The 15,801-nt window shown below is 44.2% G+C and overlaps 1 protein-coding gene across 9 annotated transcripts in view; it reads left to right on the top strand.

Annotated features, from left to right (window-relative positions):
- TEAD1 (TEA domain transcription factor 1) overlaps nt 1–15,801 on the top strand; it is a 269,279-nt gene that overhangs the window by 84,090 nt on the left and 169,388 nt on the right. For all 9 annotated transcript variants that reach the window (XM_081238930.1, XM_081238931.1, XM_081238929.1 and 6 more), the window contains one exon: nt 1,287–1,542. In XM_081238930.1, the coding sequence (XP_081095056.1) occupies nt 1,287–1,542 (256 nt within the window). The remainder of the gene's footprint in view (nt 1–1,286; nt 1,543–15,801) is intronic.

Here is a 15,801-nt window from a genome sequence, read left to right as displayed (position 1 = left end):
AAGGGCTGGCTCTCCGAGGTGCCGGCTCTCAGAGGTGACTGCCCTGGGATACAGAGCAGTGCCTGGTACCTAGTAGGGCTGCCCGCATCTGCTTCCCTCCTGGCCGCCTTTGTTGTAATGTTGCATGGACCTGAGGGCGGCGGAAGGGGGTGGAATGGTGGTCGCGCTAAGCTCTCCCTACTCGGGCCCTGCTCCTCCCCTCTTCTGATCAATCCCCAGGAGGAATTCTTATCCCCTTTTTGGGGAAGGCTTTGAATGAATGATCTGATGCCTTTTCAACAAAGGCGTATTGATATGTTATTGTGCAGACAGCAAGGGGTACTGGATTAGATCATTTTCACATTGGTGTTTGTGCCAGTTTGACATTTGTTTGGAATGCTTATCCCTTTATGACCATAGGTTACATGCATAATTTAAGGGGAATAAATCTTTGAGAAAGATTTATTTTGGTTCTGTAATCTTTAGTGCTACAGAAAAATAAACGAAAGCCTCCCCCACAGTTTTCCTGTGATCAGGAATTCCAAGGAGGCTACCAGATGAAGTGCCTCATGTGGGTGTGAAACATTTCTTCAGATGTGCTGGCCACTTGTAGTTGTTGCAGGGAAGGCAGGAATTGGGGACAACTTGGTTCCAGCTTCAGGGTAACAATCTAGAAGCTGAGAGTGGCAAAGTGACCTGACTTGTACAGTGTAAAAAGCCCTGCGGATAAATGCTGTATAGTAGCAGGTCCAGGTTTGCTGGCATTGCTGTTTGTAGAATGAGTATTTGTGATAAAATAATCTCCCTCCTTCTGTCTGCCATTCTGCCGCCATCTTGTATCTTGGCGATCTCAGTGACAAATTCTGGGATGGTTTGACATTTTAGAGTTATCGTGCTAATTGCCACAGTGAGGTAGACGCCTTTTGTTTTACTTTATTTTCTTTTAAACAACTTGTTCTGCTCTGGAGATTTGATTATCATCGAGCAGAGTGCTCCTGGTAGATAGTAGGTACTTAGCAAATTTTGCATGATTCATTGTGAACTTGCAGTTCAGAGTGAGTACTATTCTCAGATGAAAATTTCCTATCATCTGTGAAGATTATCCAGCTTCTGCCTGTTGTTTTCTTTCTGTTCCTAACGTGATACATAGGAACAAAAGACACTTGGATCTCAAAATTCCATATTCTCTCCTAGGAGTTATTCTCCAAGCAAAGCTGGTGACTGAAAAGTCTGCAGGAGAACCAGCAAGAGCAGTATGTTGATGGTTACCGTGTCCTTATCATACTATCTTTTGATTTCTCTCTTAGGTTTATTTTCTTGAAAAGGCTCCAGGCTTCGGCTTGGAAAATCCAACCGCCAAAATTGAGCCCAGCAGCTGGAGCGGCAGTGAGAGCCCTGCCGAAAACATGGAAAGGATGAGTGACTCTGCAGATAAGCCCATTGACAATGATGCAGAAGGGGTCTGGAGCCCCGACATTGAGCAGAGCTTTCAGGAAGCCTTGGCTATCTATCCACCATGTGGGAGGAGGAAAATCATCTTATCAGATGAAGGCAAGATGTATGGTAAGTGATTTGAAATGCTCCTTTGAAATGCTGCAACCTGCTTTTGTGGTAAGGGTCAACGTAGCTAGCCTTCTACTGAGATCCATTCCTTGTATTGGGTTGAATGATCTTTGTACAATTTTAGTTGGCCATCCAAGGGACTGAATCTCAGCTGAAGAGGAGAGTCAGTAAAGGACCACTGGGAAATCATTCCCTGAAGTTTCTTCTTCTTCTTCATATCAAAAGCTCTCGAGGACCAGATGGGAATAGAGGTAGTTGCAGTGGCATATGCAGACACCAAACGTGGGGACTAATTCTTCTGAATGCACGCCCCATCAAAAGGAAGTGCTGCTGCTTAGCTCCAGATAACTGACTGGAGCCCCGTAGATGCTTAGCTCCAGATAACTGACTGGAGCCCCGTAGAAATGGGGCCTTGTGCTGCCAAATCTAGCAAGATAGATGTTTATATATGAAATGTACTCAGTTTTAAAAGCCAGCTTTTTTTTTTTTTTTTTTAAACACAACCCTGTATAGGCCATATAAAACATGCCCAGGGACTTGATCAGACCTTTGAACCACCAGTTTGCTGCGTTGTTGCCAATTTGCAGTTGAATGGCCAGACAAGGCACTGACCCCCAGGCTACTCTGACCAGTCTCCCTTTCCACAACGGGACCCCTCACAGTGCATTCAAAACTCCAAGAGCATGCAAGAGGATGAGACCAGTTGACCAGATGGCTGGGGATGCCAAAGGTGGCAGCAAGCACCCATCCACTAGTCTGGGGCTTGCACACTGGGTTTGGACCTTCCCTGCACCTGCTGTAAAGGCTTCCAGCTGCTGACCTGTACTTTCTGCCTGCTTACCTTTTGGGAAGCAGATGGCAGGTGGTTGCATATACATTCTGCTTGTCTAATTGGGCACGTTAAGTTGACAGTTTGCACTGTGGCTGAGTCTAAAGAGATGCAAACAAATAACCTAAACTCAAAGAGAACTGGCTCAGCAGCCTACCGGAGGTTGTTAACTTATCATGGGAGTGATTTATTTCTAAATAATTTGAAAGCTTTTCCATAATAGGGTGTTGTACCTTTAATACCGCACCTCCCTCTATCAGGAGCCGTAGGAGGCTGCAGCTCAAACTAGCACCCACTGCTGAGGAGAAAGCAGCCACCAGCTGTGCCCCCCACCCTGCCCTACCCCTCTCCAATTTGGATGATGTAATGGAAACAAGGAAAATTTTGCTTTCTGCAGCATTAGAGTCTCTCTCTCTTGGCCAGTCGGTGTCACACACACGGAGAGAGAGAGAACGTAAACCTTCAGTATTTGTTTTATGTTCTCATGTGATCCTTCGTAGCCAAAGAAGCTTCTTCGTGTCTGGTGAAATGGACTCAAGATGAAACATCTCAGCTGCTGTGGGTAGAAAGTTTCAGGGTCTTCGATTTTCTGTGTGCTTGTATCTTTCTTGGGCTTCCCTTCCTTAGCCTGGCTATTTGCTTTCAGGGTCTTGTTTTCATACCTAAAAATACAACTTCTCCATTTTAAAGGCAGAGAAAAGCACTTCAATCTTTGAGCCTTCTTTGAAGCTGATTTTATTAGGAGTAGTGAAGGTGGCTTCGGGCCATTCTACCTTGTACCAACACCCATTTGTTTACCCAGAAATTGTTTTAATCTAAGATACTGGCCTAGTGTTGGACATGCTGGTTGGGAAGAACTACTGCCTTTCATTTCTCACTGGGAATACTGGGAAAGGAGCTGTCCCTTTAGGAAGCAGGTTTTTGGGCTAGGAATAAGAACATAATTCAAAGCCAGAGTTATTCTTTTCAACTCCAGTTTTGTTTTTTTCCATTGATTTTACTTTTTCGGTGGCAGCCGTGGTAGATTGAACTAATTTTTTTGTGAAAATAATTTGTGAAAGAACTCTTGTTGGTAATTGGGGGTCAAAGGCAGCAGACTAGGAAAAAGAATTGTGAGAAGCTTTGGATTTGAGCTGTCTACCCACAGTGAACTTGAACAGTCCTACCCTTGGTGTGTGTCTGAGTTTTCTTCCCTGTACAAAACGAGGGTAAAGTAGATGATATCCGTGGTCCTTGGGGCGTATATATTGTATGATGCTGGATTTTGTGACTTGTACTTCAGTAAGAGTGATCAGTCTGTTGACAAATGTGGCGCTGGTTGTGGAGCATGTCTTTAATACTGAAAGTAATCAGATTCTGAGTGCTTCCTGAGAGCGTGTGTTCTTGACGCAGGGATTCTTTTTCTCCTGAAATCCACGTTACATTTATTGACTGTGTTGGTGACCAACCTGATTTAAAATTGGGCAGTCATTTTGAGCGAGTAGCATTAGGAATTACAACTGCAAGGTCACGTGTCCTGGTTAGGGGTGCAAGAGATGGATTTGCTGCAGTGACCCTGAAGCCACCCCCATGTCTAGGCCACTGCCTTAGGGAGAAAACATCCCCTTAACTCCCTCTCTTCGGCCAGCGTGGAGGGGCTTTGCTTCTACTGCTGCTTTGGAAGGGAAACATGGTGGTTCTCAGGGCTATGGGAAATGGAGACTGGATCCCTTCAGAGAAGCTAGCCCAGGTGCCTGAGAGCTGCGTGGGACCTGCCTGTAACTTTGAGGGCGAGAGAAGGTTGATTTGGGAGCCTCCACAGTGAGGCTCCAGCCACTCGGGAATTGAGTCATGTGAGCAGTGTGGGACCAGAGCTACTGTTCCTTGGCTTCCGGCCTGTTCCCCATCTTACCACACGTGAATCAGGATACAAACCAGACCAGGAGTTGAGGTTTCTGAAGGTCCTAAGAGCATGCTTTTTCTCTTAAGCATTTTGGAAATGAAAACATTGAAAGCGTTTTGGATTCCATGGAGTAAAATCAAAATAATTTAATGCCTTCTAGTGAGATACCAAGTTTTTGACTTGAGGGGGTTATTCTGGCATTTCTGAGCATCTGTAGAGTATTGTGATGTCACTAATCCTGAACCCTTGGAGAAGCAAAGTCAAGTGCAGTGCTGATTTATTTTGATATTGAAATCTCCTCCGTGGTTGACAGTAGGGCAAATGCAATCTTACAGAGGGGGAAAATGGAAAGCTCTCTTTACATTGAGGTTTGGGCCATTAGAAAAGATGGCTTAATTTTCCCTATGCTACCTGGGTCGGTGGAGAGGCTGAGCCTTTATGTGGTTGGTCTCCACGTGGACAGATTATTTCTGCCTGCGGTACCCTATGGGTAGGCAGTTGTTCTTAGGGATTATTAGAAGGTGGATGAGACTTCTTTGACTGTTCTTAAGAGGTTGCAAGCTCACTCCCTCTCTTCTCTGTGTTTTCTTTTTCCTTTCTTTTTCTTATTTTTACATAGCCGTGTGTCTCTTTCTCTGGTAGATAGCTGTGGAGAAGACAGCAGGAGGACAAGATGGCAGAGATGTTCTTGATCAGCAGAGTTGTCTGGAATTGAATTTCACAGGAGCAGGTCACAGCTTAAAACAAGACAGAACAAAACAGTGAATCATGGGAATGTCTGGATGTGTTTTCTGTTGCACTTGAAAACCCTAGTCAGGCAGTGTGGTCAAATATCTCTCATAATCAAGTTAGGGACCGGAGCTAACATTCACTGGCTGCTTGCCTCAGAGACACGCAGTGTAGCACCTTAAATTTTGAACTTTGGAATTGATATGAAGCCTGGCCGTACCTCTTGTAGACATCAGACTCCGGGCAAGTTGCTTTTCCTCTCTGTGCCTCCATTTCTTCAACTGCAAGAGAGATTTAGATAGATCTTCCTTCACAGGATTGTTATAAGAATTAAATGACCTTGTGGTTTGGGATCCCCCTACCACGTTTGAACAGTGTCTGGCATACAGTGAGAGTTAATCAGTGTTTCTGAAGTGAAAATAAAGAAGTGCTCTCTGCCAATAGCTGGGTTAAAGGCTTTACATAAAACTTCCGTCTCATGCTCACAACATCATTTTGAGGTGGGTATTGTGATTCCCACTTTATAGATGAGGAAACTGAGTCTAAAAGGGATAAAGTGGCTTGTGCATGACCAGTATAAATGGTATATAGCTGGATGCTTTCAAAACCAGCTCTGTCTGACTCCCAAACCCGGACTCTTTCCACTGTGCTTTCATTCCTTCTGGAGGTCATTATAAGTGAATTCAACAAGTCAGCATTGAGAGTACCGCCTGTATTCCAGCCCCGTACTAGGGGTTGTCAGGGATACAGCAGCGAGCCAGACAGACAGTCCCTGCCCTCATGGAGCCATCACAAGTTCATTTGCAGGAAGCACTGACCTGAGGTTAGGGCTGTGTGCCAGAGCTTTCTGGGAAGTCTGAGACCCCTTTGAAGATGTTCACCTTCCACTTAGCCTTTTGAAGCCTGTTCTTGGCCACCAGTGTCCAGGGCACCTGGCCCAATGCTGGCAGGAAGAAAGCTTCTCAAATATCGCAGCGGGGAGGATCCTAGATCATAAGGCTGGCCTTGGTGGTGGCCAGAAAGATGTCTGGAAGATTCTGGTGCCCTAGGATCCTACAGGCAGCTTGGGCAGAGCAATTGCTGGACAATTGCTTTCTCCTTTTATGAGCAGATATCTTCAGGGTCCTTGCTTAGGAGAGCTCCAGGGGTGCCCCCACTTTCTTGCTGGGTTGCCAGGTCTACTGGTCAGCCCTAGAGAGCTGAGTTGTGAGGCATAGAAAAGAAGAGGAGGAAGGTATCTCTGGGCCAGTCCTCCCTGGCTGGTCTTCCCCAATTGCTGACCTGAGCCCTCCCAGCCAGGGGAGCACAGGAGTCAGACTTGCCTCTTTTGCTTACTTCATAGAAGTACAAGATAGAGGAGAGAGGGGGCTGCTTCAGAGAGGTGGTGGCAGAACTGACAAGGGGACATCAGAAGGAGTGCACACAAGCAGGCACAAGTGTGCGCCAGTTAATCAGTGCAGGCAAAGTGGCTGACATCTGAGGTCCCCTTGCTCCTCCTGCTCTGAAGAACTGGCCAAGGCAATGCAGAGTCGTCCCTTTGTAAGACAGGGTACTTTCACGTCATTTCTGTGGGGGCCAGGAAGGTGGTATACCTCTGTGGAGGCCCCAGAAGCCCTGATGTGGAAATGGCTGTAGAGTCTGAGCCTTGTAGGATCTCCAGGCCTTGGGAGAGTGAGCCTTGGGGCCTGAGTTGAACTTGTTCTTCCCAGTTCTCTCTCTGAACGTCATGTGGCATCTTTGATTTCCTCTTTCTGTCTTGCCCGCGATTTGGGATATTATTTCAAGTGAATTTGCTAGAAATGTGAAGGACAAAGCGCTGTGCCGTTAGAACAGGCTAGAAGCTCTGTAAGGCAGGGGCCCCACCCTGTCTTGCTGGACAGAGAAGGGATCAGTGATGTATGCTGAATATATGCATGTGTGAGTTATTATTTAGAGTAAAGAGAGGTGAGTAGGTAAACCTCTGAGTCCCGAGAGGAGCTGGCTAGAAAGGAAGGGAGAAAACAGAAAAAGAGAGAGAGAGAGAGAGAGAGAGAGAGAGAGAGAGAGAGAAAGGTGTGTTGGTATATTTAATGGTCTTCCTAGACTGAGAAGGAAGAAATACTGGTTTTTGCTCTGTGTGTTGGCAAATGTTAGTTCAAGAGGTAGGAAGGATTTCTACCCACATAGGCACAGCAGCAGAACAAGGGTTAATTCTGGGATCCTCAGAACACATGAGTAATGGGGGATTTTGAAATAGTTTGGTTCCTGTGAGAATGGCAAAGCCAACGTCATCAGAGTTTGGACTGGGAAGTTTAACATAGTGGGGGTCTGACCTACAAAGGTTTATGCGCAAGGTGTGAGCCCTTGTGCAATCCAGGTAAAAAATAGCTAATTAGGATGGCTCAAGAACTGGTCATAAGGGAGAAAAAAAAATAAGAGAGAGAATGTTAAATTATTACCAAGTTGGAAACTTATCGCTTTTCAACAGCTTTCTGTGGCAATGGATGAGCACTGGGATTCGGGAAGACATGGATTCGTGAGTCATTCAGTGAGGGCCTGTACTGTGCTTCGACTGTGAGTGGGGACTACAGATGTAAAATAATTAAGAAAGCTGACCTGTTTGACCACTTACTGTGCGCTAGACACTTTCTCATTGCTTTAGAATGCGTTGTCTTGTTTATTCCTCAGAACAACCCAATGATGTAGGTTACCCTGACCATTCCTGTTTTATAGCTGAGGAAGCTGAGGCCCACCAAGGTCAAGTTACTTGCTCAAGGCCACAGTAAATAAGTCGTAGAGTTGACATTTGAAAGTCAGCTTGATACAACAAGCCAGTTAAGACAACTAACTACAATATTGACATGGAAGGAAGTATATTCTGTACTAGAGATACATAAGGCTCAGTGGTAGGGCAGTAGAATGTATGATTGTTTATGATTGGGGAATGCGCATGTCTATATTTGAAAATGCAAAAGGCTGGAAGAGTCAGAGTCTGAGAGGCAGATGTAGGTGAACTAGCTTTCAATGGGAAAAGGCCACTTAGTGTTTTTTGTTTTTTTTATTAAAAATATTTTTTTTTGCTTTTAAACTTACTTTGGATTACAGAACCCCTTTGAGAATCTATAGAAAGTTGTGGATCTCTTCTCCAAAAAAATGCATGCTTGTGCACAGTTATAGAATTGTTGCATATAACTTCAAGGGATTTCTGAAGCCTAGGTTCACGTTGGCTACTGTGGGGAGAGAGAGAAGGGGAAGGGCATTCAGGCCTAAGGGAGCAGCATGATAAAGGCACAGAGTCCTGAAAGGACCCAGCTCTGGTGCCCTTGGAAATGAGGGTGTATCCTGGAGGGGGATGGCAGATGAACCTAGAAATGTGGGCTGGCACTGCATTGTGGAGGGCCTCGAGTGCCATGCCATGGTGTCCGGTGCTCATCCTGGGGACAGAGGGAAGCCATTGCATGTTTTCAGGGGAGGTCATGTGACTCAGCCTGGGTTTGACAAAGCCAACTCTGAAGACGTGAAGAGAACTTAGATGACTATTGCAGTAGGCCAGTGGGAGAGGCTGAGCCTAAACTACGGTACTGATGATGCTGGCAGAGAAGTTTCAGAGGTCGAACCAACAGAATTAGCTGACCAGATGCGATTTGTGAAAGAGAAGATAGAGTTGAAGATGATTCCAGGGTTCTGCTTCTGGGTGATGGGGAGGACGATGGGACTATCAAATGGATGGGGAGTGGGGACAAGAGAAGCAGTTTGTAGAGAGGAGAGGAATGAGGAGTTGAATTTTGTTATGTGCCGGAGGTGTACTGGGTGGCCATCCAGATGAGGGTGATCTGTGGTGTTTGGAAATTCCTGCTTGGAGCTCAGGCAGGTTGGAGTTGCAGGGGTAGTTTGGGGGCTCATCAGCAGAGAAGGGATGAGAATGGGGAATATGCGCAGGCTCATGTTTATTGTGGTGAAATGGGCATGGATTTTAAATGGAGTGTCTGTATTTGTGGGAGAGTAAAAAGATTGCCTTTTTAAGAAAAAAGGCACTTGAGAACCCATCAGTGGTTCCCAAGTCTGACCATCATCAGCAGAAGCACTTGAGAAGCTTAAAACAAGAGACATAACAAAAACAGACTCAAACCAGTTGAATCAGAATCTCTGAGAGTGTGGTCTGGGAATCTGTGTTTTTAAAAGCTCCCTGAGTAATTTGGGTGATCAGCCAGGTTTGAGAGCCACTGGGCTAAGCTACAGCCTGGGTCCAAGAGGACAGGGCCACATTTTTAGAGTTGGTAAAAGAAACAAATGAGGAGGGAATGAGACTGACATTTGAAACAGTCCTTACAAAGTTTGGGTTCAGGAAATGAGCTACATTATTCAGTTTATGCCCCCTGTGTATGGAGAGGGAACATTATCATAGCCCAGATTTGCCATGTACAGGAAGAGCCATGAAGTACTATCTTAAAGGGCATAAAAAGTTAAAGGAAGACTTATTTTAGGACAGGGGAGAGACTTGGCCATTTGGTTAGTAGGGGAGAAAATATATGTAATTGAGGATATATATGATGGAATAGAACCAGGAAGAGACTTTAAAAGGAGTAGGGCTTCTTTTATTCTGATGCATAATGGCAGGAGAAGGGTCCAGGTAGAGGGCCCAGGGAGGGCATAGTGATTCCTTTCTTCAGATGAGAAGTAAGGCCATGTGAGCTGAGGTGGCTTATGGGCTTTTGAAAAATAGAGCAAGCTTAGTAGAGACACTGTAGGGGAATGGGATATGGACTGATGGGGGTGAGTAAAAGAATTGCTGAGCAGTGGAAGGAGGGCCTGAGAGAAGTTGGAGAACATTACTTTCTTCTTTTAATTGAAATTTTTATTGAGATAATTGTAGATTCCCATGCAATTGTAAGAAATAATACGAAGATCCTTTGTACACTTTGCCCACTTCCCCCCAGTGGTTACATTTTGCAAAGCTGTAGTATAATATCATAATGAGGATATTAATGTTGATATAATCCACTGATCTTACTCAGATTTCCCCAGTTCTACTTGTACTCATTTGTGAATGAGTGTGTGTATGTGTGTGTGTGTTTTATTAAGTTCTGTACAATGTTATCACCTGTGTAGGTTTGTGTATCCACACCGTAATGATACAAAACAGTTCCAACACCACAGGGATCCCCAGGGTTGCCCTATTATAACCATACCCAATGCTGTCCTGCTTCTCCTGACTTTACCCCTAACTCTGAGCAACCATTAGTTATTCTCTGTTTCTAAAATGTTGTCGTTTCAAACATGTTATCCAGTGAAATCATACTGTATGTAACCTTTTGGGATTGGCCTTTTCCCATTCATCGTAATTCCCTGGAGATTCATCCAGGTTGTGTGTGTATCAGTAGTTTGTTCCTTTGATTGTTGAGTGGTTCCCTAGTGTGTATGTGCCACAGTGTATTTACCCATTCACCTGTTCAAGGGTATCTGGGTTGATTCTAGTTTTTGGCTATTACAAATAAAGCTGCTATGACCATTTATATACAGGTTTTTGTGTGAACATAAGTTTTCATTTCAGTGGGATAAATGCATTGCTGGGTCGAATGGTAGTTGTGCCTTCAGTTTTTTTTTTTTTTAAACTGCTCAAGTGTTCTTCAGAGCAGCTGTACCATTTTACATTCTCACTTGCAGTCTAGGTTCTCTGCATCCTCACCAGCATTTGGTGGTATCACTGTTGTTTGTTTTAGCCATTCTGATAGGTGTGTGGTGATATCCCATGTGGTTTTAACTTTCATTTCCCTAATGACTAATGATGTGGAACATCTTTTCATGTGCTTATTTGCCATCTGTATATTCTCTTCAGTGAAATGTCTTTTCATGTCTGTTGTCCCTTTTTTGTTGGATTATTTATATTTTTACTGTTGAGTTTTGGGAGTTCTTTATTTTACATATGAGTCCCTTGTCAGATATGTGGTTTGCAAATATATTCTCCTTGTCTGTAGCCTATCTTTCCATCTTCCTCACATGGGCTTCCACAGAGTAAAAGTTTTAAATTTTGATGAGATCCAATGGATTAATTTTCCTTTTTGTGCATTGTACTTTTCGTGTCAAGTCTAAGAACTCATTGCCTAGCCCTGGATCCTGAAGATTTTCGTCTATGTTTTGTTCTGAAAGGTTTCTGGTTTTATGTTTTACATTTAAGTCTATGATCTGTTTTGAATTAATTTTTGTACAAGGTGGAGAATGTTACTTTTGGGGGAACCCACTGGCATTATTATGTGATATATATATTTTTTTCTGCCAGGGGATTATTGGTTTATCCATATTTTGACAATGGCAAGGCTTGGGACCTGAGACACCAAGGTACTAGTGAGTGCATGCTTGCACCAGTCTAGGTAGGGACAGGGACAAGGTGAAGCTGGAGGGGCTGGCAGGTCATGACACGTGTTGCTCAGAGGCTGTGCACACGTAGGAGAGGTGGCGGGACAGGAGGCTGTGGTTATGCACAGGAGAGGAAGCATCTGAGATTAGAGGTGGCGAGATTTCAAGTGACGAGTTTCAAGGTGTGGCCGCAAATGTGGTCAACTGATATGAATGTGGGTGGTGGCCACTGGAGACTCGGAAGTAAGACATGGTGAGGCTCATCAGCATTGATTGGATCATACGTTGACGTTGAAGTCCACAGCAGTGAACTGTGAATTTGCAAATAAACCTACCAAAGTAACCAGTTAGTAGGGGGATTTCTTTGAGGAGGACATGACCCCATGGATATGAATGGGAAGAGTTTGATATTGATATGAATGGCATGGGCCTAGTAAAGAGCAGGTGGCAGAACAGTCTGGCAAAAGGAACATTGGGGTCACAAGAAATTGCTAACATTCTCTGCCTTCCTCCTTCAAAATTCTTTGGCTGCCCTAAAACTATACCTATTTGCGATGTATCTATGCCCTGTTGCCATCATCTGTAGAATGAGGCGAGGAAATCAACATATTTCTCCATACCTCTCAGCAATGTTGAGAGAAAATGCAATTATGTATGGGAAAGTATTTTGAGCTGAATTCTAAAAATACTACTTTTCTGAGGTTAAGCCCCCCTGTTCATGGCACATTAGAAAGGTAGAAAAGGATATTTTGGAGCAGTCACTCAGGATTAAGTTGCCTAGCCTAGGTAGAGGGGTGTTTGGTTAAGGGAGGTACTTTGGCAGAAACATTTCAGAGTTTCTGCCAAAGAAGGGCCTGGAGAGGGGAGATCAGGGCAAACTTGACTAGGTCAGAGTCACAGCTGATGGAAGGGACCAGTGGGCAGTGGGAGCCTGTTGCCGGCAGAGGCTGGGCAGGCCCCATAGCAGTAGCTTCCACTGGACTCACGGACGTGCACGTTTTTTAGCTGCACGGCCCTGGGTTCCAACGCTGTCTCTTTCGTTTACCCCCCGCTGACTTCCACCTAGGGCTAGAGCTTCAGTTCCTCTCTCTGTAGCATTTCACTTGAGAGTGTGTCTTAATTTCTTAATACCATTGTTATTTAAATGTATCACATTCCTTTGGTAGTAAGTGTTTAAAGTGGTCATTTTACAAATTATTGTTATTATGATAGTGTTTTGCTGATCTCTGTAGCAGAGGGCCTATCCTAGAGAATACTCAACTCGGTAAATTAAAACATATAAATGTGCTATGTGGTTAAGGTCATAGAAAAAAATCTGAAGGAATTTACAACATGAATAGCGGTTGCTGCAGGCGGATGGGTTTATGGGGAACTCTGTGTCTATTATATATTTCTGTACTAATGGAGTTCTGTTAAATAGTGAACATATGTTACTTTTGGAATTAGAGGGAAAAATAATTACATAGTTTATTTTTTCCTCTGATTCTGAGTAAGAAATACTCATTAAAGAAAAATGTGGAAAATGCCAAGAATGAGAAACAAGTCATATCATCCAGGTCAACATTGGTGTGATGTTCACCAGGGGTTAAGTTGGTGGGGGGGGGCACTGCAAGGTCCTGGTGGGCAGGAGAGTGGTGCTGGGAGAGGAGCTGGTGCCAACAAGCTGTTCCTTCCATGGGTTCGTGGCCGAGGCACCGATCTGGGGAGACAGGTGGTTAGAGAGTGGTGGTGCTGGGGCCAGGAAGCAGGGCAGGGTGTTCTTATTACACATTTTAGGACATTGGTCCAGGAGTTCGACAGGTGCCCAGTCAGTTGGACCTGTCAGTCAGCTGTCCAGACTAACAGTGGCATTATTCTGATGTTCATGTACTGTGGTAAAATGGTGATGGGAGAGAGAGGAAAGCGTTCAAATCCATTCTTCCAGTGTCCACATGTTCACAGCAAGCTGCTACACCAGAATGAACAGGATCCACATCTTTGCCGAGCCAATATTAATCGTTTAACTTGTACTTTAGGGTGGACATGCTTTATTTCTGGAGGGTTGCGGGCCTGTCTTTTAAAAAATGTCGGTAGTCTTTTTGATGACCATGTTATTCTTTGTAACAGATTCCTGGCAGATAATCTTGTACTTGCATTGCCTTTAGGCAGAGGTGGGTGGATTTTAGAGTATGAAGAAAACACTCTGGAAACTTTACAGAGTGCTATAAATTCTCATTTGATTATAATCATTTGATTCAATCACGGGTATATTTCATTTACTTGATATTTACCTGCTATGCCTTCACTGCAGATTATTCCGTCTGCCCACCTTTCTTCTCTCAAATGCTTCAATTCCAGGTAAATAATAAAATCAAATCGTTCTTCAAAGCCCATACGGATATTATTTCTTTAAAGCCTCTTCCTGTTTCAGATATACGCCCTCTCCTTTCTACCCTTTTAGAATACAGTCTGGAAAGGTATGACAGTGAAACTTCCTGCCTGGGACACTTAATTTATTTAAAAAAATTTTATGTAGTGTTGCAGTGTTCCCCCTCTACAGGCGGTGAAATTGGTCATTAGCTGAAAAAAAAATTTCCATAGACACTGTTCTTTTTACAATAGCTGGAGGAACTTTTTAGGCTACCTTAAAAGCAAGTGCTCTGGGGGAAATGTAATTGATCACCCCAAAGCTTTGCAGCATCCGGGGTAACTTTGAACGTATGTTAATAAGCTGAGTTTTCTCCCCCCCGCATCCCCAGCCATTTACAAAAGTCCTTTACTCACTCTGTGCTTGCCCTCTTCCCTGGGTCTGCCTCTGTGCACTGGGACTTGCTTGCTATTGTGTTGAGATGGGCTTTGGCAACTGTCTCTTAGATGAATGGTTCTATTACAAACACAGTAGCTTCCGTGACAGCTTAGAGGAGATTGTTGTTTATGACTGCTTTTATGGAGAGGGGTTTGGTGCACATTAATGTCCTGATAAAGACATTTGTACCTATAAAGTAGCCACAGCCTTAGACATACTTGATTGTGAATAAGGTATCGGGGCTGATGACATGCCAGATGTTAGGTATCGGATTGCATGTTTATTCAACTGTTGCTGCAGTCTCTGTACTCGGATGTGCCTTTGTGTTTGCTGTCTCACAGCAACACACAGACTGCAATGGCGATATGATCCTGATTATGGAAGATGCTGTTTGGGTTACTTGGATCCTAAGCCGCGTGTATTAGGAAGCATTCTCTCAGTCCCGGTGTGTCCTGAGACAGCGGTCACGAACAGTTGTTAGGTGAAGGGAATTGCCAGGTGGGATGACCAAATGCATTGGGATAGGGGCCTTTTGAGATGGACGAATCTTAGTCAGGCCTGAACTGACCAGAGCAGGCATTGTGACAGGGATTAATAATAATAACGGTATTTATCTAGTGCTTGCAGTGTGCCAGGTACTGTTCTAAACAATTAACATCAACTCATTTAAGCCTCCTTACAAATCAATAGCTATTATTATTATTCCCATGTTACAGATGAGGAAACCAAGGCCTAAAAGGTTCAGTAAATTGCCCAGGATCATATAACTAAGAACTCCTGGAGCCAGGATGTGAATCCCCATCAGTTTGGCTCCATTGCCTGAACTCTTCACCACCATCTTCTGCTGCCTCTGAGTTGTGACAGGATGGGAACCTGAGGTTCTCTGGACTGTGCCCCTACATTGCTGCCTTGCTGTGTGGAAGAGAGTTTTGGTTCCAAGTAAACAACGAAAAAGGGAGTAATGGGCTTTGCTGGTGTCTGGGACACTCTTCATCCTGTTTTCTGCCTGGTAAACTCCTACTGGTCCTTCAAGACCAGTAGGAGTAGAAAATACTCCCCCCTCTCTGAAACCTTCCTTAGTCTCCACAGGCAGAGCTAGTTGCTCCCTCCTTTGTGTTTCCATAGCATGTTATTTGACCACCTTTCAGAGAGCTTTTCAGACTCTTTTTTTTAACATCTTTATTGGAGTATAATTGCTTTACATTGTTGTGTTAATTTATGCTGTATAACAAAGTGAATCAGCTATACATATACAAATATCCCCTCCCTCTGGTGTCTCCCTCCCACCCTCCCTATCCCAGCCCTCTAGGTGGTCGGTCACAAAGCACTGAGCTCATCTCCCTGTGCTATGCAGCTGCTTCCCACTAGCTATCTGTTTTACATTTGGTGGTGTATATATGTCCATGCCACTCTCTCACTTCGTCCCAGTTTACCCTCCCCCCTCCCCGTGTCCTCAAGTCCATTCTCTACCTCTGCGTCTTCATTCCTGTCCTGCCCCTAGGTTCTTCAGAACCATTTTTTTTTTTTTAAGATTCCATGTAAGTGTGTTAGCATACAGTATTTGTTTTTCTCTTTCTGGCTTACTTCACTCTGGATGACAGACTCTATCTAGGTTCATCCACCTCACTACAAATAACTCAGTTTCATTTCTTTTTATGGCTGAGTAATATTCCATTGTATATATGTGTCACATCTTCTTTA

Source organism: Mesoplodon bidens (assembly GCF_964165515.1).
Source record: "Mesoplodon bidens genome assembly, chromosome: 7".
NCBI lineage: Eukaryota > Metazoa > Chordata > Mammalia > Artiodactyla > Ziphiidae > Mesoplodon > Mesoplodon bidens.
The sequence above is the reverse complement of the archived record's forward strand: the minus strand, read 5'-3'. Positions and strand labels throughout refer to the sequence as shown.